The sequence below is a fragment of the Anas acuta genome, chromosome 2, assembly GCF_963932015.1.
Source record: "Anas acuta chromosome 2, bAnaAcu1.1, whole genome shotgun sequence".
Classification (NCBI taxonomy): domain Eukaryota; kingdom Metazoa; phylum Chordata; class Aves; order Anseriformes; family Anatidae; genus Anas; species Anas acuta.
In genome coordinates this window covers 94,705,318-94,730,185 of record NC_088980.1, presented here as the reverse complement: position 1 = coordinate 94,730,185, position 24,868 = coordinate 94,705,318, and the positions used below count along the sequence as shown (strand labels likewise).

The 24,868-nt window shown below is 35.7% G+C and overlaps 1 protein-coding gene across 1 annotated transcript in view; it reads right to left on the bottom strand.

Annotated features, from left to right (window-relative positions):
• The window catches only part of CTNNAL1 (catenin alpha like 1), a 53,447-nt gene that overhangs the window by 1,178 nt on the left and 27,401 nt on the right, over positions 1 to 24,868 (bottom strand). Inside the window, exons 7-18 of the mRNA XM_068671247.1 lie at positions 23,661 to 23,861; positions 20,875 to 20,961; positions 16,860 to 17,018; positions 14,781 to 14,873; positions 14,327 to 14,477; positions 8,351 to 8,388; positions 4,995 to 5,045; positions 4,743 to 4,897; positions 3,322 to 3,370; positions 2,485 to 2,541; positions 2,229 to 2,348; positions 60 to 143 (exon numbers count right to left, since the gene is read on the bottom strand). Coding sequence (XP_068527348.1) covers positions 60 to 143; positions 2,229 to 2,348; positions 2,485 to 2,541; positions 3,322 to 3,370; positions 4,743 to 4,897; positions 4,995 to 5,045; positions 8,351 to 8,388; positions 14,327 to 14,477; positions 14,781 to 14,873; positions 16,860 to 17,018; positions 20,875 to 20,961; positions 23,661 to 23,861 — 1,245 coding nt within the window. The remainder of the gene's footprint in view (positions 1 to 59; positions 144 to 2,228; positions 2,349 to 2,484; positions 2,542 to 3,321; positions 3,371 to 4,742; positions 4,898 to 4,994; positions 5,046 to 8,350; positions 8,389 to 14,326; positions 14,478 to 14,780; positions 14,874 to 16,859; positions 17,019 to 20,874; positions 20,962 to 23,660; positions 23,862 to 24,868) is intronic.

Here is a 24,868-nt window from a genome sequence, read left to right as displayed (position 1 = left end):
ACATGAACGAACAAAAAGCAAACAAGAAAAAACTAAAATACTGCAGATGAATCAAGTACCTTTCTCATTAATTTGCTGCAAAGTGGAAGAAGTTGACATAACAGAGTCATCACGTTCCTTGTTTTCTGAATGCATGCATCAACCTAAACAAGGCAAGTACAGTAGAATAAGACCACTGATTACTTTTTTCAGGCAACTATTTAGTACATAAGATGATAATCTATTTTGAGCTTGAAGGGATAACATTTGTCCTTCGTAAATATCTCTTCTGATCAGAAAGTTTTGCCTAGCCATTTTGGATTTTTCTACTGCTCATAAAGCAACAGCATCCCTTCTGTTAAAGGGAGACTTGGGCTGGGAAACAAGAGAATGACACACAGCTCAGGAGAAAGAACTAAAAATAATACCGTATTAGAGAGTAATGTATGTATTTCACAATTTTATTTATTTATTTTGGTCAACATCCTGTCAGCAAGATTTAGAAAGCAGTGTGACATGTAAGCCTTACCTTGACCATGATATGAGTTATACTAAAGGTTAACTAAATCTTGAACCATTTGAATTTAAGCTTTATGTATAATGCTCAGCACAGCTCACAAGTTTGGGCTGTTCAGAAACATTGATTTGATAGCCTTTCAGCACTACGGAGCTATAAAGAGACTGGAGTTCCTGATTAGTTTAGCTAGTGAGTGTAAAACAAACCAACCAGTAGATCTCAGGTGCTGACTTCGTTTTTGGTTAGCTTGGATGGTCCAGCCCCTTTCAGAACTCAGCTGTCCCTCCCACGAAATTGAAACATCTCCTGCATGGCTAATTGGAAACAAACACCCAGCTGCACAGAAAAACAGATCCCACTGCTGCTCCTTAAGCTGCTCCTTAACAAGCCTGACCTCTAATCACTACTCAGATTTGTAGATTTACTTATGGTAGCAATGCAGAAACTTTTATGGCAGCTATGTGTAAGTTTACATATTAAAAAAAAAAAGAGTAATAGCAGAAAAAAATGGGCAGTCTAGAATAGGCTCTTTCTTCATGAGTAGAGTCTTTGGGGTTTGGAATTTATGTTTATGTAAAGCATCCATAACACGAGAATAACAATAATTATTAGTGGTGGTAATACAAATTGCCTTTGTTAATGCTTTGTGCACTTCTTAGTGAGCTACACTTAACTATAATTCATATAAATAAAGTTATGTGGCTTACAGTAAGATAAATACCAACTCATATTATTCAGCTGAGAATTCTCGGTTTCACCATGATAAAATTCCAGAACCTCTATTTACGTAGTGGGTAAAAGTTGAGAGAGATGTGGACAAGTTCCTTGAAAAGTGTTCTCAGCAGTAAAAAGCAATGTAGTGGAAGTCTGTGGACAACTTTCCTTTTTTATTTTTTTTTTTGTAAACTCTTTACTAAATGAAATCCAAAGTGAAATCCATATCTTTTATTAAGTGAGATCCAAAACCCAAATGGTAGTTTCACTATTTTTAACAATAACAAAGAAAAAACTGTTTTATTTATTATATTGATTCTTATACTCTACAAGTTGGTAAGTTACTGGTAAGGAAACCATTCCATAAAACATTAATATTAATGATAAATCTGGGCCAGTTAGACAAAATTTGGATATCCATGCTCCCTTAAGAAAATAGTCACATAAGCCTGGGAGTACTGTTCAAACTATCCATCTGCAGGCTTCCACATATACTGGGTGCCAACGTATCGTATTTTGCCTCCTTTCAAACTCTCAGTGTGAGGTCAGGATAAACTTCACTGAAGCCCTCCTCTGCTAGTGGGGGAAAAAAAAAGTCCATAAAGCAGTTGCCCTTGTTCTGAAAAACATCCTTTCCTAACACAGGATACTGCAGTAAATGGCTTCGGTTACAGTGACCAGTGAGACAGTAAACAAAATATTTTCATCAAGAGGAACAGCTCTTACTGTTCTTCCTCTTTACTTTGCACATCAGCTTCTCAAACCATGCTAAGTGCAAAATACTTCAAGTTGAAGTAAATTCCTCTTCTACATAAGGAACAGCAACAAGGATATATTGCATTGCAGAAAAATGCTTCTGCAATGTAAAATTTTGTACTTGTTAATTTTTATGGACCTGTCAGTTGAAGAAACTCAGTTATCATTAACTGTTTCATGTTTTATCAGGAGCATAAATTACTAAGATACTGTATTTCAAAACAAGTTAAGTTCTCAGAAATGTATATAATTTTTACTTTACCTTTGTAAATATGGCACTTTTACCCTGAACAGAAGCTTTTGCTGTTATTTGGAGCTGCTTGCACATAGGGATCAGTTTTTCAGCTTCCAGCAGAAGCAAAGGTTTGTCGTCATTGTGTATCTGAAGTATGTTTTAAGAAGACAAAACCACTCTGTTAGACTCCAATATTAAGTTAATGGAGAAGACAAAACAACCAGCCTTTAAGTTCTATCACTAAAATCATAATCTGAAGGGCTTTTCAGTTGTCATACGTCACCTGATCAGAAAAGGCTTGAAAAGCTGAAGCAAGCTTCATGCCTTCTGTTGCAAAAATCTGAAAGTGTTAAAAAAAACACATTAAAAGAAAAAAAGTGAAGCAAATGAACCACCGGTCTTTTTCCCTTTTGTTTTAATAAATAGTGTACTCTAAAAGGGTAACAGGAAATAGTTGTGTGAGATACATACATTTATAATAACAAGTTTGAAGTGATTTCTGAAGTAAAAACCTACACTAACACATTGCCATTCTCCCACATATGTAAAGTTTCAAAAGTTTTTCCCTTTACATATGGAAAACATTTTTTGAATTGGAGCAGCTCACAAAAATTTTGTATTTAGATGATACCCTGCCATGTTTGCTTACTGTCCTAACACAGGAAACTGGTCTCCTGTTAAACATCCATACCTTGGAAACATCACACTACACTCCCTCATTTGGTCCCTTGTCTTTTTGTTTGTATCATTCATATTTTTGCATCTTCTTCCTTTCCCAATACTGCTGCTCAGATTAGGATGAGTATCTGTTAGCACTATCAGGGACTAAACTAAGTGACACAATGAAGAATACTAAAGAATACTATTGCACTGAAGGCCACTATTTCCCAGTCCTAACTGGAATCTCAATTAAGTCATGTCTTAAATAAGGTCCCACCAGAACACTGGAATGTTAGCTTTCAGAAAGTACCAGAGTTATGCTGTTGCATACAGCATAAGTTGTACAGTTGCCAGTCAATTTCTGATACTCCGTACTCATGTATAAACAATCAAAGAGTTAAAGTTGCATTTTGTTCTTCATTCAGAATCCCTAACTCCCAGTTCATTATAAATGTATTACCTCTGCTTGATGAAATAAATCTTGAGTGGTTTTCAGAAGTCCTTCTCCTCTGTGGAAACAATGAAAACAGAATACATGCCATGTATAGACTACAGAATATTTTGCTGGCTGCCTGTACAATTTATATTCTCTGTCTCTCACACAAACACACCAGGTGTGGGGGAGATGGGAACACATTTGTAATACCACAAGGCAGATGTGATCCCTAAATCTTTGTTGGATGGTTTGTACTCGTCCTCTTGATACATCTCTTAATGCCTACTCTCTTAACATGCATGCTCCATGTAACTATTATAAATAAATAAATAAATACTTGGCACCATAAACGAACAAAGCACCTCTGCATAGGTATTTAAAAAGCTCTTTCATTTCAGAGCTCTTTCATTAATACAAACCTGCATGCTGCAATAGCAATATGTTTTCAGTAGCTAGCATTCTAACACTTTCCTCCCATTCTATTTGAAAAGAAGGGTACACTGATACACTCTTTTAAGTGTAGACTCTAGAAAGGAGTCTTATTTCATTTATCGGCTAGAAAAGAGGTGGTGTGCTCCCCTCCCCCTGTGCCAGTAACTAAACCTCTGCTCTTTTCTAGAGTGAAGTATTTCTGCAAAACACAGAAGGACCTGAAAATTACAAGAATGAAAAAGGGCATGCTAAAATCTTATCAAACACAGAATATGTTTAACTACTGAAAGTAGAAAATCTACCAGTAAAGATAGCGAAGTACTAATACTCAGTGTCTCCTAGCTAAGAACAGGGACTAAATCGTATTTGAATGGTGACAGCATGATGCTTAAAAACGAACACACGAGGGCGCAGAATGAATAGCGGACCACAGGCAATTAAGCCATAAAGCTAGGTAACAACCAAGGAGCTTTTGCAAAGAAAAAAAAAAATCTGTTACTGCTTAAAATGTTTCACCTATCTATTAAAGCACTCTATCCCAGAAAGTCTTAGGTCTTCCACTTATGGAAGCATTAACACCACTGAACTGTAAAATTCCACTCTTTTGGAAGATGCTTCACAGAACTTATTACAGGAGCCTCGTTTCACAGTATTATGTAAATACTTCAGTGACTAGGGCACTGTTGGGAAATTAGACAGAAGTTGTTCAGTCCTCATCAGCTGAGCAAGGACAGAAATCTGGGTCTCTGGCATACTGAATATTATTGGACTACTAGGTGAGATTAACCTCTAATTTTTCATCAAAAAATCCTAAATTATTCAAAGAGGCTGACATTGTGCAGGCAATTTTAAAAATTCCCTTCAGTACAGCAAAGATCAGTAAGGACAGAAATTAAAGCTGCTTTCCAACTGTCCCCTGATACTTATACTCTGAAAATAAGTTTGTCTTATTTCTTATAAATGCTTCTAATTCTTTTCTGCCCATTGAAACGTACTGCATGCAGCATAATTACCTGGTAAATAAATACATGGAATAAGCCATACTTGACATGCCTTGCCCATGTTGTACAATCTCATTCTCCTGATCCTCCCATTTCTCTGTCTCAGAGTCCACTTCAGATGTGAGCAGGTGCAGTTCTAATCCAAGTTTTGCAATTTTTGCTTGTTCCTATAAAGGATGATAATATTCATAACACATGAAAATACATTCTTTAGACACGATGATTTATTTTTTTTAATATTTTTTAAAAATGATGGTGTCTTACCTCAGTATCTAGTTTGACTGGCTTTAGTGCTTTCAGATTTGCATTATGCTTCTGTTTCAAACAAAAAAATAATATTTTTAAATAAAAAGAATTGGTAATATTTTTTACAAACAAATCAAAAAGAGATGGCTGTGTATACTCAGACTGTGCAGGAAAATTCCAGCAGTTCGGACAACCTTCTCAACAGAAGCTGGGAATCTGTTCCAATTTGACTGTTTTTCTGAAATGGCAAGTGCAGACAGGGTCTGTGCCTGCAGACACGGTAACATTTCAAGGAGAAGACCTTGAAATGTCTGAGACCACAGTTCTCAGACTCATGTCTCTTCTCTACTTCCTTGCACTGTACCGTCTTTTCCCCTTATCCTCAAAATCCTGAGTAATAGGTACTGCTAAATAGTCATAATCAAATACAACTATGCTGATTTTCCCTACAAATATGACACCACTGTGACAATGACTTGGTACCAGCTGAACCAACTTCCAAGCTGATCTAGGGTACAATCCATGTAAATGCTGGCGTGACAACGTGGCTGATCATTCTGTCATTCTGTGTCAGTTTGCTGAAGTAGATGGATACAAATATTGAAATTCTGAACTTTTTTTTCTTCCCTTCTCCTATTTAAGCCACAAACTATTTAAAATATGTTTAACTGCAAGCCAAATATTGGCTCAAATTAAACAATAATTAGTGGTACTGATGTGAGTGGAATACTTGATAAGACAGAGCTTGCAAACTTGCACACTGTACAGATGTACACAGTAATATATGATTTGTTGCAAATTAACTTGCATGTAGAAGAGCAGTAGTTTCAGGCTTTAACTTCATGTGCTAATAATATCTGTCACTGTGCAAAGAGAGCAGAAACTAAAAAATAAGGGAGCTAGAGTCCACACCAAGAAACTGCACTGGAGTGCAGGGAAATGAAAAGAACAAAGTTGCCATTGTAGCTTGGAGAGGTAAATGTCAGCCACTAGAGGAGGTTGGATGACAAAGAGTGCAGGATTGAGAACCTTGCCTGAGGAACTAAAAAGAGCTGCTATTAATTAGTGGGAATACTCAGGCAAATTAAGCTAAGGAATCCCTGCCGGAGGGTGAAGAGCAGGAGCACTACTCATTATGAATAGCATCATAAATAAGCTCCAGGTGTGGTCTCCATCTCTGACGTGAGGAATCTGAGCAAAAATAAAACACTACTGTTAACTTCCTACTGCAATTTGCTGCTCTGAGTTTAGCTGTCATGTCATTTCTCTTTCCCATCCCCAAGTTTTTAAACATTTTGAATCTTATCAATGTCTACCCAGACTTCACACTGTAATTCTGCCTAGGTATTAAAGATAGGACAAGCTGATCTCACAGCAAAAGATTTAGAAAGAAAAAAAAAGTATGAATTGATGCTCCTTGTCATTTAAGTTTGACTACACTGTGTATATTGCCTTAAAACTAATATTTCTTGAACAGCAGAGTCTTAAAAGAAGAAACAAATACAAAGCCACACTAGATTCCTATTTACGTACAAACTTTGGGCTACAAGATATGGCAAAAATTTAAGCTGCTGAGTGAAAGGTATTCAAGAAAACCAGCACGTATTTCTCTATCCACAAATAAAATTAAATTAAATTAAATTAAAGAAACCTCAAAATGTTTGTCAACTTTGTAGTTTTCTCCAGACTCACACTATTTGAATAGAAAAATTGGTAAAAAAAAATAAAATAAAATAAAATCACATGAGCAGTTACCACTCAACTTTTAAAATGTGATTTGACATCTAATGCTACAGAGGAAAACATAGCTGTGCATTAAGCACACATATGAATTGTCACTGCTCTGTCCTCACCTAGGACACCTAGGATGCCATTCATACCAACAAGCAGCTCTGTTGCAATTAAAGGAACAAAATAACAGGCTGCACCCTCAGTTTCCCCCAGCGCTGGGATGCTTCTCAGGGTACCCTGAGGAGAAGTGTGCCTCAGGGCTGACTCCTCAAGGAACAAACTCATCCGCAGACAAATGCCGACAAGGGAGAAGGGCGAGTAATTCACTCTAGGGAGGTTATTTTGAAAGCACACAACTGGATTTAGAAACACTGCTCCCCCTCAGGACCCTGCAAGTAAGCCTCGAGGGAATCTTGCCATTCACAAATCTTTAACTACGCCACTGTTCCTATTGTAGCAAATTTCTTTAGATCATTATTAATTGACTAATACGTAGACAGTGATCAAGTGCTAATAAAAATCACATAGTATAGCTTTATCTGCTCTAAAAGTATATAACAAATCCTTAATCGTTGCTACATTACAGTTGCATAAATCTAACTCCACAACATCACCCATGCTCACCCAGCCTACAATTATATTCTATTTAAATCTGCAGGTTGGATTTAAAATGGATGACCTTTTCTCTTATCCCTTTTTCATTAAGGGTCAGAAGTATAATACTGTGTTTCAAGTCAAAGATTTGCACAACAGAAGACATGGGGACTATTTCACACTTAAATTCCTCAACATTACAGGTTAAGGAGAGAAAGCAAGGAGAGAAAGAAACAACCCAGAACTTACTGTACACCTTCTGAGATCGTTCTTCCCCTTCCTCATCCCAGTGGAAAAATTTGTATGTAACAAGCAAGTTAAATGTCTTATTACAAGGTTTAGGTGGTTTCCTAACATAGAAATGCTCTCAGAAATAATGTAATTAATATCAGTTAGTCAGCTAACAGTATTAATTACCTCACAGCTAAACCTGGACATTTGGTGTTGCCTTTTTTACTGCATTATAAATCGTTAAGATCAAATAGGGAAATGAGAACCCATTACTCGAAGAGCCTATGATATGCCTAATCATGTCCAATTCCTCAAAATAGGCCAACTCAGAAATCAACACCAAAAAAAGTCGGAGTACCAAGACTTATTTTGCAGTACATTGAGTGTATTCTTACTATTTTAATAGTGACCAGGCATTTATTATTACACAGCATAAGAGTCAAGTATGTGGCACAAAATGTCACATTAAAAAATAGGAATTAAAGGTCACCTACAACTTTAGTTATTAAAACATACTCAAAACCAGGGTAACTAGTCATGTAATATGTTTATTATTCAGTTAGTAAATGTACAAAGTTTGGTATTTTACTGACAGTCATCCAGTCAAGATGCATGTTAGAGCTTAGTGATATGGTTTAGTGGAGGACTTGTTAGTGTTAGGTCAGAGGTTGGACTAGGTGATCTTGAAGGTCTTGTCCAACCTACATGATTCTGTGTTACTAAGACATTGCTATATCCTCATTAAATGCAATACAGAAAGAAGGCAATTAGTTAACAGAATGTATAACACATATAAAACAGTCCCAAGAGCAACTTACCCCTGGTCTCGGCAGTGACAGGTAGACACGCTTCTCTCCTAGGAAGAACACACATTTACACCAAAATTTATATGCAGATCTTAATAATCAGACCACATGCCTTACTTTGTCCTTCCTCAAGTTGCAGTACTACATATAAAAGTGGATTACTTACCTGTAATTTGAATACTGAAGAGGAATAGTACTCTATCTTGTGTTTTCAGAAAGAGACAAGCTAAGAACTTCTGTTTAGATTGTAGCTCTCAGTAACTGGCACGTAAGTATCTGAACAGCTTTACTCCTTAAGATTTCTAGTCCCCAGCGTGCATTCCCAAGTCAGAAACTCTCTCTGGTGACTAGTAGCTATCCACTACATGCACTCGTGTTGTTGCCAAATACAGAACATACTGTGGTAGTTACATGTAAGGCTTTTCTTGGCCTTGGATGGTATAAAATTTGAAGTAGGCAAAGTCAATAGTGAGAGAGATATAAGAAAGCTGTGGAGTTTTTGCTGATTTTTTTTTTTTTAAGTAACAATAATAAAACCCCTATGTTGTAGTGTACTATATGTATCCCATGCGCTCTGTATTTTATGAAGAAAAGTATTATGTATCATTTTACACACTTACTGAATTATTTCTTATATCCCTAGGATTCTCAGTTATTCCAAGTCCAAGGAAAATAAATTGGGGAAAAAAAAACAAAAAAAAAACTTTTCAGGTATTAACTGAAAGTGGTCAAGAAGAATTTATTGGCAGGTGGAAACAAAGCCAGGGCTAATAGCCTACTATTAGAGCTCCAGTTGCCAGACAATGTAAATATCAATAAAGACTCACATTTATTACAACAGATTCAGGAGAGGAAAGTCTGCTAAATAAAAACGAGTAAATAAATAAAATCCTCAGAGTTAGTGAAAAATACATGCGTCCTGAAGAAACAAAGGACTGAGATAATGGATATCGGTAACATGTTTGCCTGGAGATAATGCACTGGACAAACAATGAGCAACAGTAAAACAGGAATAAAATGTTATTTCAGCCTCTTGTATCAACTCCTAAAGAAATTCCAGTTAGAATGCTCTGAGGACAACCCTGTTATGCATTTATGATTTTTTTGAAAGGATGCTCTTTATCTCCTGACACCATAGAAAGATCATGAGCTCCACGTTTAGGCAACGGACTTTTAAAAAATAAATTGCAGCAAATTGACAAGTATCCCACAACCCACTTGAAAAGTATGGGAAATTGAACTCTTCCATGATCACCTCTCAGTTTTACAATAGGGTGAGCTATCAGGGCATAAGTTGCCTATTTGTCTAAGAATGCAGTTATTTAGATATTAGTTGCCTACACATACATACAAGCACACCAGATTTCTGAATAAAGACTGACAAAAATTATGTGAACCACTTTACCACATCCCCTGTGTCAACACATCAGCTAAACAGGATGCAAGAAATCACATAAGAAGTACCAAGAACAAAAGCTAAATGCTATAGCATAAAAAAATCTCCTTAACGCTATGTAAAAACACGCACACTGTCAAAATGAAAGAGTTCAAAAGCCCAGAAAGCTTGGATGGAAAAGAAATACATGCTGAGACGACATAAATGCAAAAGAGGTGAGTGTTCAGCATTATGTCAGCTGAACTGGAAGAAGTGGTAAACAGATATAATAATACTTTAAAAAAATGCTTGTGCTTGTCTACCAATTCCCATTATTTGGCTTTGGAAGGCTGAATTACTTACCATATTCAGAAAGAGGAAGGATCTGCCTATTTCTTGGAATGTTAATTAAAACCCACCCCTACCCTGAGTGGACCCATAGATATCATTCCTTTTAGAAGCACAGATCTACTCAAGCCAGAGATAATCTTCCTTCATCAAAAAATACATCTACAACAGTATAAGCACAGAATTTATATTTGATTTCATAAACAGAATTAAGTGTTTTTTTCAGGTATTTAATTTTCATATTTTGGAAGTCAGATCTAGGCTAAAATACTAAATGGCTTTCTGCTGTATTATGATCTTCCTTTCACTTATTCCAGTCTGCTTTTGTTTTTCCTAACGGGCTTTCTGTAATTTTTTATTTTTTTAATTCATTTTATTTCAATCTCTTTACCTTGCAATCTTCCACTTTCTATTGTTCTTCTGGTTTTAGTAGTTCTATCCATGTTTCTCCTTCCAAGTTTTTGAAATTTTAACTTCATGTCTTACCTTTGAATAGCATAGCTATGTCCCTACTTCACCTGTCTATTCTTAGAACTCTAATTTCTAAATTATAAAATTAGGATCTGTATCCCCTGTTCATCAACTATGGCCTTCCCAAATCCTATTGGTCATTTAACTCCTCTCAAATCAAGTGAGTAAAACAAAAGGAGGGCAGAGAAGGAAGTTATCTCATAAATCATTCTCATACTTACAGCCAGGTTACAAGGTTACAAGGAAACAATCAGGGGATTGTTCATGTTCTTTTTCAACACGTTGAAACCAAAATTTAAAAGGGGGAAAAACTGTCTGGAACACTGGCTGACACCCAATAGATTGGATTGATTGAAGAACCTCTAGTCTGATCTAGGTATTGCCAGCTTTCTGCATAGTCAGTGAAGAGAAAAGTCACCTCCACTGCATGAGCCAAATCACTCATTTTTTGTGATCCTCCCTGTAGAGGTGCCCATCACTCAGGCTGCCCTTAGCTCAGACTAGGTAAGGCTAACACTATGCAGAACAGGTCTCCTCACCGTTGGATTATATGAAGTTTTAGGATTAGCAAAGGAGGTCCAGCTCTACCTTACTTGACATCCCCACACAGCACAGAGAGGTTTTCAAAATGTACTTGAAAGTGCAGTGCTCCCCCCTCCCCACCCTTCAAAACATGCCCACTTCTATTTAGGCATTTTTGGTGTGATTCCACATCAACTGAAAAAAAACATGGCTTCATTTCCAACCTAAACTTTGCTCTCAATCCATCTGAATTTTGAACCTTGTTATCAGAAATACCTAGTTTGCAGGTATGAAAGAAACACAGGATAAGGAATTATGCAATTGCTTACTAAAAAACAAAATGTTTGAACAATGAGAATCTCCCGTAATCATAAAAATGCTTATTTTATTAGATGTGTCCAGCACATTTAGTCACCATTCAGTTTCTTGCCTCTTATGCTGTATTCTGTACTCTCTTACAAAGCCAAACATTTACATTAGTGGTACAAAAATACAAGTTTTTAAACGGAGGAGAAAAAATATATTTATACACCTTCTTACTGTAATTCTATCTTTTGATAACACACAATCACAATTCTACTAGGAATAAAGCACTTGTTACATTGTAGTGTAAAATAAAGGTACTTTTTACCAACCTCAACGTTAAGACAAGTAGCATGAGTTACAAGAAGAGTAAGTAAAATCTTATAAAATATTGTGAAACTCCATTGTGTTTGGAGCAAGAATGGCGTTCACAAAACTTTTATAATCTCTTAGCAAACAAATATTTTAGTCTAATTTGTTAATTGGGTTATCTGCAGTGTTTTCTAGAAGAAAAAAATGTTACCCTACTAATTTCAGCTTTAGGGTATTTTTTGAAAGCAAAGAGGTGAGAGTAATTTGGGTGGGATTTTTTTTCTTTCAAGAGTCACCCTGAAGTCCAACAACAGAAAAAAAAAAAATAAAAATAAAATTGTGCACAACACAGGGGAAAATTTTGTAGAAAACCAGTGGATATAGGAGACCAAAATTAATTCCAAAGAGATAACTGACAGTTCATATGAAACCATCCAGATTCACTGAGAGAAATCCCTTACTAGGCTGGGCCATGCAACAAGCTAAACGGAGACAAGATTTTTTAAATATCTTTTTGGCAATACAAGACCCAATGCACCTAAGGAAATGCAAAGATATGCTCGTTATCTTACCAAAGGTAGTATCAGAACACTTTATGCTGAAGGAAACACTGGGGAAACAAGAAACACTAACTGACACAGACTCATCTGCCTATGCCAACCAGAAAAAAACAGTCTTCACTGCACTCAGGTCCACCTAACCCTATACACTTCTCCATGTTCAGCAACACCTACCCATCCTCTTCTGTTTCCTTCAAGCAACAATGTTAGGGAAGCTTTGTGAAATGATGCTTTAACGAAATTGGAAAACATCCATTTAAGGAAAATGCCTGTTATCTGCTGACAACATCCACAAGAGAAGAGAAAGTTATTAACTAAAGGAGATGCTGGGAATATGCCGTAACACTTCAAGAACTATTTGTTTTGAGAGCCAAGTGTATGTTTTGCTGTGGCTGCATGGTTCTTGTCCTAATATCTTTAATTACATTAATATTTATACAAATAGACACATACAGATACAGAAAAGTTATCACTTAACTCTGCTAGACCATTGCAAGAATATGAAAAAAATAAAATCAACTGAAAATCAGCTTTTCAAATTTCAAATTTATTGCAATACATCAATATTAGAGTAATACTGTGTTTCTAATTGTATTACATAAAATGTAATGCTGTTTAGAGAAAGTTAATACATCCTTGGCTCTCAAAACAAAAGAAAAAAAGACACTGAAAGTTAAAAGGCCCACAAATAGGATCTCTGATCTAATAGATTGCTACACATCTTTATATAGCATTCCAGACTAAGGTGAAAGAACAAGTAAGATAACAATCACATATTTCTCACATTCCTAATAATGTGTGCTACCCACACTTATTGTAAACCCACTCAGAATTTCACTGTATGTTTTCCTTTTACAAATCTTCAGGCAGAGGCACACATTCATCTAACAACCAGCAGCAACAATTTAAGCTATCGCTGTCCTGTGGTTGCTTGTTTACTGCCCTCACAACAAAATTGGCAGAAAAGAAGTACTTGCATGAAAACTCAATCAAGTAAGGAAAATTAAACTCCCAAAATAAACTCTAATAATGAAAAAATAGTCTCATGTTAACAGCAAGATGAGGGACTGTATCATTGATAAAGTGTCATCTAACCTGAATAAAGAGTTACTTTTTTCTGTATCTTAGGTACAAAAAGTTGAAGTCCCTGTATCTGTCCCTAAATCTGAACTTTTTAACCTGAGCAATATTCTTAGAAATACAAGACATTCAGTATTATTATATATTACATTCTATCTGTACGCAATTATACTTTAAAGACTGAAACAAACACACAGCCGCAAGAAGTATAACATCAGGCTACAATAAACACATAATTTGAAAAAAAACAAACATGTTGAATAAAAACGAAAAATAAAACTTTTTTTTTCAAGATAGCCTATGCTAAAAGTAAACACAGATCTGTCTGGTAAAATTCCAGCATTCTCGTCTACATGTTGTACAAATACCAATAAACTTACCAACCAAAGAAAATATCCCAAGATTGTGCAGATCCATCAGAGATTCCATCCAGGAGAAAGGACAGCAGTTCAAAAATCAAACAACTACATTCACTACATTATGAAGTAAATACAATGCAAGAATGCAAGCTGACAGTACAGAATATATTTGTATATATATTATCCAGAATATAGGAAATGATTAAACATGCCACACAATCAAGTTATATCTTGATTGTCATGAATTATCATGTCTTATTCAAATCAAAAGGTAGGATGAAAGCCTTAAATCACTAATATTTGGGCACCACTGGCAAAGAGCGGTGTCGAATACTTCTGAGTACTTTGAAAAGTTCCATTCAATTTTGCTGAAAGTAATCACCATGCAGGAAGTTAAACATTCTTAATTTTACACAAATGAGGCCTTTAAATTTCCAGCTATGTTTTTCCTTGAAAAACATACCCTAATTCAATATCTTTACAAAGTGAAGAAGATATTTGCATATTACCACCCGGATTTCACATTGCTGTATGGGATATGGGACAGTGTATTGTGCTCTTGTCTTAAGAAAGCAATATTTCTTAAATCACAGCTAAAATTCTTAGACTACATTTGTTTTAGAAACTTAATTTTTCTATTTGTACATAGCATTCTTACCTCTTCTTCCTTCAAACACGTCATTGATTTCTCTCAACAGCATAGACATGTCACTCAGCTGAGACTCCCAGGCCTCACAGAACACTTCCAGATTTTCTTTTGCAATCTTGCTAGATGGATGCAATGCCAATGTTTCTACAGCAGAAATTATCTGGACAGAGAACAAAATATTTGCTATTGGAAGACATCCTGGTAAATAGTGTTGCACATGAATTCACAAATGCCTCCACAGGCAAACCACAAAATTTAAACCACTACTATTTTATGTTTATAGTATATTCATCTGACACTTGCAGGTTTGATTATCTTCCTTGTGCATTATTTTAGCCAACACCCAACACTGAACTGTAACTCTCTCAGAGCTGCTTTGAACAGTTCAATGTGAGGTCTCCAAAGAACTCATGCAAGTTTTATTTATGTCCAGTTGAAGTGGCTAGATAAAAGCTAAGCATACCTGTGGACCAGTGACCTGAAAGGTATCTTCTGCATGTATGCACGTAATCTCAAGGGGCTCTGTTCCAGAAACATGCCTCAACAAGCGACACATCTAAATATATATATATTAAAGAGAAAAGAGTGGTAAAAATATGGTTTCATTAGTAATGAGAAAAGGCACACACACATACACAAAATTACTGACAGTCCTGTCAGAAACTTACTGGGGACTGCACAACTTGGTGTTTCTCAGGGAGCATTTACAATAAAGAAAAAAATTCCTGGCTTGAAAGGTGTAGAAGAATCACCAGGAGAAAGAAAATTATTAAAAAAAAAATCATTCCAACAACAACAATTTCACACATAAATATACCTATGACCTAATAAATCTGAAAGTGATCAGACATCTACAGAACCTGGAGAAATTTTTTAGCATAAATGACATCAGAACAGGCCTATTCAGCAATCATCAGCCATGTGGAAAACTTAGGCTTTCATCATCCAGAGGACTGAATTATCTTTGAGCAAAACAATGTCATATTCACATAGGGAAGAAATATTGTTTACTTCCGCAGTAAGCAAAAGGTAGGCACCCGTGTTTTTGTAGTAAGATTAAAAGTGAACTTCGGGCTGAAGATAAATACTGAAGGTTTCAGATTGGAAGCAGAATTTATAAGACAGAGATAACACACACTAAACTACACCTTGTCCATTACCAGAAACCATTTACGGCCTAGCTACAAATCCTCTTTTACCTCACAATAATGCCTGGAAAAAAATCAGTGTCTCCCTAAAAGCGGAACATTAATTAGTCACAGAAAAAAGGGACATTAAAACTGAAATTATAAACATCCAGAGTTGATTTGTTAGTCCCTGAAGTTCAAGCACATTGCTTCTGCATAGTCACAATACTGGGATGAATTCTCAAGCCCCATATTAAATCAGAATTTTTTAGAAATTGAGTACTAGATATCACACGGGTATAGCTACCAGTGTCACCACATACCAGATCAAAATGATACGTATCTTTTTGTATCTCCTGCTGGTGCAGTTACTTCTGCTCAACCTTAAGACAATAGTATATTACAGAATTTGTAGAAGTGAAGCAAAACCATGTATGCACACTCTTATTTTATTTTTAAATAGTTGGAATTATTCAAAAGGTTTTCTGGCTTACTATGGAGAAAGATAAGGGAATTGGGAAGTTCAATTTAAATAGATACCACAGTCTGTATTCTGACAAATTCAACAGACTAAAATTGCATAAATGCTAGAATTCCAGAAACAGTCCTAAATATTCCTGGCACAAGGAGCTCAAGACTTCCTCAGTCCATCTACTCCAGTGCTCCAACACTATCTTAGCAAGCCTTGCTCTCAAACCAGTTGCTTCTTCATGCAACTCACTACATCTACTTAACACCACACATCACAAATATGGTAGGCAGAAAGGCAATCTTCCTGACCTTTGACAGGAACAACGACAAAAAAATAGGTCTTACTCTCCTGTTCACATGTAAGAGTAATGAAATAAAAAACTTTGGATGCAGTAATACCTGCAGTATGTAAACATTGTTGTTCACAAAGAATAAAAGACTTTCTGTGATCCTCTAACTGACCAAAAAATAAAAATAAAAATCTTCCAAACAGTGAAATTCATTGGACTGAGAAACTTAACCTTAGGTTCTCAGCATTCTTAAAATAAGTCTTTGGGTTCAGCTGTTGCTGGATACCCACCGTTTGAAGAAAAGGCTATAATCTCTACTTGGATCTAGAAGCCTACTTTTTCATGAATACTTTAGCCCCAAAACATGCATACAGGTAACACCAAGTCAAACAATGAATTTAAGTGCAGACCCAGGAGAATTGGTAAGACTGTACAATGTACACCCCATTTACAACAGCCATATGCCACAATTATACACCTGGCTCAGACCATACCAAGAACACCACAAAATTCAACAGTATGCTAGGAAAATAATAATAATAAACAACAAAAAAAAGAAAACAGACCATAGCCTTCCTAAAAAAAATAGATTAAGACAAATCCAGGCATACATTTGCTATGTGCCTTATAAAATCAAAGCAACCATGAACTCACCTCGACAAGTTGTTCTTTCTGCTCTGATAGCTTGCAAGTATATTCCGCTACAGCTTCTAGATTTCCTTCGACTCCTGTGATTTTTAATGCTTTGAGAACCATATGATCTGTATGGTATTTTAGAAGATCTGCTGCCAGAGATGTTGCTGCACCGTGGACCTTGAATAGTATTAAAAAAAGGAGAGATAAACCTTGGAAGGAAATAAATGCACCCAGTATCAAACTGAATCAACTTAAAAATCAAGTGATTTTTTCAAGAAGCAAAAAATTTACTGCTATGAAACCTCATAGACAGCCTGGGGCTTTAATTCTTCAGTTATTATTCAAAGTACAAAGATATATAATCCACTACTCTCAAAAATAACCCAACCAAACATGAAGAGAAACAAAAGAGCAGCTGGGCAGAGTCAGGACATGAGATTATAACACAGCTGCTTTCTGATGATGTTACAGCTGGAAAAAAAACAGGTGCCTGAATTCACAGGGCACCAAGTTCAGCATAAGCATGGCACAGTGACCAATCTACTTCTCATGAAGAACACACATTAACAGAACAAAGCTACAGCATCTGAATCTATAATGCATTAGAAATTAAATTTCCATCAACGAATTGCCAGAGATGCAAAGAAAAGCTTGAAAATAATCAATTGGCTTGTGACACAGCTTTAGAAAAGTAAAAACCTCCTTTTCTGCAAGGAGCTTGAGGCTAGGGATGGGTCTTTGAGCAGCCTCAAAAATTCTCACCCTCCATTCCCAACAAGTAAGGAAAAGCTCCCCTTTGAAATGCATCCTTAAATCCGGACACTTTCAGACTCATGGATCTGCTCAAATTGTGTTGTTAAGGACTCTGCTTGACAAGAGCTATCAGCAACACCTGCTGCTAGTTCTAGGGACTAGTCATACTGGCTTTACCTATGCCCTGTAACCAGCCCCATTTTAAAAACATGAGTAAAACAAACACAGCATCCTGTTTTAGAAATAGCAGAGCTTTATTGTGATTGTTGAGTCTTGTAATATTCACTTTACTGGATTGCATTGAATATACAACACACTTGGCTGTTCAAGAAGGTTATTTTTCAAGTTCTTATGAATTCAAAGACCTTGATAATGTGATGCCAGTGAGCCTTGGCTGTGGAAAGAATAGGATGTTTTCTAGAATATGTATTTTTTCTCCTTGGAGTCTACCTGTTTTCCTCCCTTCCCCTACATAGTACTATGCAGCATCATAGAATCATTTAGGTTGGAAAAGACCTCTAAGATCATCTAGTCCAACCCTTAACATAGCACTGTCATTAAACCATATCCCTAAACTCTATGTCTACAAGTTTTTTGAAGATCTCCAGGAATGGTGACTCAGCTTCTTCCCTGGGCAGTCCATTCCAATACTTTACAACCCTTTCAGTGAAGGAATTTCTCCTAATATATAACCTAAACCTTCTCTGGCATGACTTAAGGCCATTTCTTCTTGTCTTACCACTTGGTGCTGCAGAGAAGAGACCAATCGCCACCTCGCTATAGCCTCCTTTAAGGTAATTGTAGAGTGTGACAGGTCTCCCCTGAGTACTTCCTATGCAGTCCAAAATTAAGAGGTTATGTTTGATTCTCTCCTTTCCTTTTTTTTTTTTTTTTAATTTAATGCAAGAAACCCGGATTGTTTCCTTAAAACCTTCTACTGCTTTTTAGCAGGAAGAAATAATGCTATGACAATGTATTATGAACTGTTTATATGGTGTTGCTTGCATGCCATTAAAAATTAGCACAAACTGCTAATCTCTCATATGAAGTGAGCTCTGAAGAAAGGATATCTGCAACTTATAATGCTGAAGTAGGAGCTGGCAATTCTCATTTATATATAGACTACACTGTGATTACCTTTTCATTAGAGATTCTTTTCATCTTGATCTAAAAAAGAAATGTACTTATATTAATGCTGCTTCAGAGCATTAAGCAGGAAAATGATCTTAGGGAAGGAATGTACCTCTAGTTTCTTTCATAAAGTGACAAGAGGTGGGGAAATGCTATTATAACAAAGTTGTATTGTGTTCTCAGCAACCCAGGCTATTAGAACATTTAAATTAGTGTCACAGTATTTAATTTCAGCAATAGAGAGCCTCTTTACTGACTGATGGCACCAGAAGTCAAAGACTGGCAGGACAGTCCTCAACCAAACACTCTGGCTACTCTGGGATCAGATACAAATCCAATCACTGCATAGGGAACAAGATAAATAACATAATACTCTAAATTTTTTGCTACTGATTAGCATTAATCTTGCACATTTTAAAAAGCTCTCACTAAGAAAGCTTTTGTACTTTACAGGTCACAAAATCAAGGCATACAAAACTAAGGGTTGTTAGTTTAAAAATTCAAACCCACTCAGATTGTTCCACAATTTCTAGAATAGCTTCATACACTTTCACTTGCATAATGTGGGACTAAATCACAGGGCATAGGTAACCCACTATTTTATATTTTATGCCACCTCCGTTAGCTAGTTTACAGAGGTAATTTTCTTTTATTGGCATCTGAAAAAGTTCTTTAACATAAGTGTAATGAGTATGTACTATTTGTTGCATGGTGTTTTCACAAATAGAAGTCTGTGGGCAGGACAGTACGGTAAGAACTACATTTATGGAGCTAAAAAAATCCACAATATTTGTAATTTCTTCTACATACTATATGCCAGCTGCTTTAGCTTTATGATCTCTTTAATTACATAGTTTCATACTATTTTGACTGGGAATCCTTCCTTCTCATTCAGTACACAGGAACAATGTCACCCAGAAAGGACAGTCTTACAGGGGAATGTCACTCTAGAAAGGCTCTGCTGCTGATTTACTACATAACAATGACCAAAGCAAAAAATGATTAGTCAAAGAGCACAGATTATGTATACTCCATTTCCTGGGGGTCCAACACACTGCCTAGCAGCAGAAGTGCAAGGAGCTTAACAGTACCTGAAATAGATTTGAAACACAGTTCAAATCTTCAGGACAGCTGCAGGAATTATTATAATCCACAGGTTCAAATTTCTCATTTTGCCTCTATTAAAAAATACACAGCATGATTTTTAAGCAGCCATAGTTAGTATGTGAGAGGTAACAAAACCAGCTGAAAGTGGTTTGTTAGCCAAGTATTTCCATTTAAAGCAGCTTGGAACACAGTCCGAGCAAGTTCACTGAGTCTCTCTAACATCTCTCTAACATCCAACATCATTGTGCTGCTCTGTAGGCTTGTATAGAAACCCTTGTTATCCTTAATGTTCATTTTGCCATCTGTTTAATGGAATAATAGTAGGAAGGACTTTAAAAAGATATTTGAATGCTTTTCAAATATTTCAGAAGCTGCCAACAGCCGGTAATTCTTTATTTGGCTCAAATCTGTGGAACCGACAAGGCACCAATGCAATCCATAAAGAGAAAGGGAGGGAGGGTAAGGTGGGACCCTGATCAATAAGTGCAATCCATCCCACATGCCAAATGAGGCAGCTATCTTATATTGTATGTAAAGATTGGTGTCATTTGGCACGCTTGCATTTAGGAAAAGAATGATTACAACGAGCACATACGCAGCTGCCAACTATCCAGAAAAATACCTCAGTATAATGCATAGTCATAACATACTTCTGCTTTAGAAGTCAATAGAGGAGGTCATATACAACTAATATAAGTTATTCATTTAAGCGTATACTATATATATGTACTTTGCAGGCATATACAAGCAAAATTTAGCCGTTACATTCAAAGTAACAATTACATACATGGTACTTACTACCAAACACCTTTTTATTTGATTCTTGTCAGAGCCAGCCAACCAACAGATTTCTAATCAGTTATAAGCAATAAAACAGAAGGTGATTACATATTAGCTCGCTTATGTAATTCTGATTTGGCTATTCTTATCTATAAATAGATACTAGTGTTTTCAGATCCAGGATCCTATTTTACAACTTCGTATCTGAAAAGTAAAAAATGCAAGGCTTTCTTCAGTTTTTGTTTGTTTAAACTGGACTTACCTCTCTTTTAAGTTCATTCATGCACTGGCATGTTTTTAAAATGGCTACTTCCAAGTCTTCCATAAGATCCTTGGTCTTCTGGTTTTGCTACAAGCCAAAAAAGAAAGCAGACAATAAATTACGTGCATACACACAAAAAAACCCGCACAGTAAATACCACCTTCACACATTACTTCAAGTCTCTTTAGAAGACAGTTCTAGATGTAATGTTTTCATTTGCATATCCTGTGTAGATTTTACTTGAAGAATTCCTTTATAGAGGTATTTATCGCTGAATCAAATCTAAAATTAATAGTGATGAAAGCTAATTGACTGTTTTGGTTCAACAGAAATTTTATTTCTGAATCTCACTGACCTCTTTTCAGCAAAGCATTTCATTAAAATTTAAAGCTTACCAAAACCTACTTTAGTATGTTTATACAGAAAAGTAACATTTTTTTTCGTATTTAATATCAACAAACACCTTTCGCAAATAAAGTGTGACCTAAAAAGTTATATTAAATATATATTGAATTAAAAAAAGGCAGCATCCTTGTAAGACTTTAGATCATTGTCTAATTTAAAAAACTATGGTAGCTACATTTTGTTGAGTTAGCTTCAAGACAGAGCTCCAACTTCTGCAAAAAAATACCCATCTGTGAACAAAACAAATGTCAAAACACATACAATGGGAAAAGTAGCAGTGAGTTTGCATCCACATCCATAAGATATTGGAAACAATTATCCAAGGTGGGGATCTTCAACAAGGCCACAGCTGCAAAAGCACTAGCCTCTCAGAGAGTAATTTACATAAACACAGACACAAAATGTCTCAATTATTTTAAAGGAAAAAAAAAATCCTCCAAACTATTATCATCATTTCCTCAGGTATTCTTATCTGTTCCAAGTCTCAAAGCTACCTGCCCCTCAAATATAACGCACTTTTACAGAAATTACTTAAACAAAAGTAACATCACAAAATCATTTGTTAACACAAGGATCATAATATTTTATATTCACTACAGTGTCCTTTTTTATTCTTTTATGTATTAATTTAGTTTAGTTTCTTTCATGTGCAACTTTTTTTTTTTGTTCCAATAAACACATCTGAAAGAATTTTCCAGTTCAAATAAGCTTATGGGAACACCTAAACCAGGACACTACCTTCCAATTTTACAAGCTCAAACATATACAGCAAGGATTTCAGAAACACTTAACTTTCAATCAATAGCATTAGATTCTCTGGTGTGTCCCAGCTAGTTTGCATTCACACAGAAGAATACAAACAAGCAGGCCAGTGATGCCAGTCTATAATTTAAAATTGATCTACATTACAAGACACTTCTGTTTTAAAATCCTCTCTTCGGTGAAGACTCACAGTTACTCTGCCTGCTGAAAGGAAGTACGATGAGTGAAAATGGAGATAATTGGGCACTCTAAGAGCTCTACATATCCCCCAGTGCACGTATCCCAAGGCATGAAAGTATTTTGATTATCAACAATTCCATGTGAATTCCATTAAGCCCCTCAGAAAATATTCCCCCTCTGACAAAGCTGCTGAGCTAAAAAATGAAAAGCCGGTTCAGTGAGCTGATACTGTTTTAACTGCAGAGTCCTCATTCATAGCTGGGCCAGATTATTTATTAATGTAAATATTTAACGCATAAGCACACGTGCACACTCAAATATTTTCACGGATCATATATATGCATAGTTTTGTACTAGGCTCTCATTTCTATCACCTGAAATGTAGCATATAAATCATCTAGAGGTGATGAGTTTCCACCAGTAATACAGCTTAGAACTACCCAAGTTAAACAGTCTTAGTTTCTTATTGTAATCTATGCAATAAGCATTCTAGATGTGTCTTCTTTTTAATAACAACACTCGGTATTATCAATAAGATTTATATGCTCTTCAAACAGCACTACTGCATTAAGAACAGCTGATGGCTACATCTGATTCAAAGAGGAGAAAAGGAAGAAAAATGCCTTCTCAGAAGTAATACATTCAGTATTAAATGTATCCTATGCTAGAACACATCTGCCATATTTCAGACTATTAAGATTTTGTGTTATACACTTCCTTAGGAAAGAGATGGAAAGGAAGTCAGTACCAGGAACAGAAACTGCATTTTCCGTCTCTGTTTTTCCTCACCCTTTTGCATGTACATTCTACTGTCTTCAAGGAACAACGTATGACAAACAACAGAGAGAAGCCTAATGTGCTTCTTTTATAAAAAGCAAAATTACCATCACTGAACCTTTTTGAAAAGAATGAACAAAAATACTGTGTAGTCATGGCATCTTTTCTCTTGTCACCCCTTCTCTCCACAGGGAAAAAAAAAAAAAAAAAGATAAAAAAGTCAAGTTTTAGAATATTTCACTTTTCAGTAGTTTAAATATTTCCAATATTCTGTTGAAGAACAGAAATATAAATGGTGGTCACTGTCATGGGATTAAGACAATTGAAGTCTCTGAAGAACCTCATCAAAAGACCTAGTTGTTTAAGACTGAATTGACATTTCCATTAGCCTTCTTGTTTCCACTTACAGCTTCATGAAAATTAGGCTATCATCAGGGTAGCCTAATTTAGGTGTTAATGAATCAGTAAAGCAATATCACTGGGACAGAGGGAAGACAGTATTGAACTTGCAGAAACATAGAACAAACCCTGACTTCCTTGATTAGCTAACTTACTCTGAAGGATGCAATCAATAATCTCTTCCTAAACCAGAGGAAGCATAGCATTAAAAAGTTCTTTCAAAAGTAGAGGTGAAAAGATTTACTTTGCTAAAAAGCTCTTACAGCTTGCATCCATACTGAAACCAGCTGCTCTAGTTCCATTTTAGCCTGCTTAGACAGCTCCAGAATGTGTTCTCTGTGCTCATGACTGGTATAGGCAGAATCCGTGAAGTCCTCCGTATGTTCCAGGATAACCTCCAGCATTGTTGAAAGGTTCTCTTTTGAGAGAAAATAAAGATTCTCACGAAGACCTTCCACCTTATTCTGAAAAAAAAAAAAAAAAAAAAAAAAAAAAAGAGAATTTATGTGGTTATACTGTTGTGATGGAAAGCAGATGCATCAATTTACATTTTATTTTTCTCCTCGGTGCTTTTTAGTATTCACATATTTTCAATATAATCCAACAACTGTGTTGTATCAGACCTCCAGTTTAGGGTGGGTATTTTGTTTGTTTGTTTGTTTGTTTTTAAACAAAATTCCCAAACACTCATCAGATCTAACAGCATTGTTGTCCTGCAGTCAATATGATGTTTTTCAGTTCAGTAGGTTTTAAAAACTAGTTGTGTGTTCTGTTTGTTTAATCTTTAGAAGATTTTCCACATGCATATCATCAGTTTTGAGTATTTTTCTAAATATTTACATATAGTATATTGAATACTTTGAGGGTACTTCTCAAAAATTCCAACCAAATTCTGAAGAGGGGAGGGGAAAAAATAATCAAAGTGCTTTATAGACCCTGAAGAAATAAGACACAGTTGTTTGTTAACTCTTCTTAACTGAATATGAAATGTAGATGAGCCTTTATCAGAAAAAATACACAGAGCTACAAGATACAACTTCAATTCATAATATTTCCTTTGAATGACAGTATGCTCTTCTAAATATTTGGATGAGTATCCGTGGGCATAGTTTTCAAAGTATTACCAATTATGGAGAAAAGATTCTTCAACAACAACAATTTTAATGAAGTTCTGATATCCTGATACTTAGGTTTAATCACCATTAAAAGCATCACCTCAAAACAAACAAACAAACAACAACAACAACAAAAATTTGGATTCTGAATGTATTTTAACCCAGGAGGAAATGGCAAATATCAAAAAGGTATATTTTGGCCACATCAGTGAACTTATCATCACCTTTTGTCAGGTTCTCTTACATTTTGAGACATTTATTTAAGTTATGTTGCTAAAAAGATGTAACTCCGCCATTTTTAACTGAAGAAAATAAAATAAAAAAATCAAGATTCTAGTTCTGGCTTAATTTTTAAG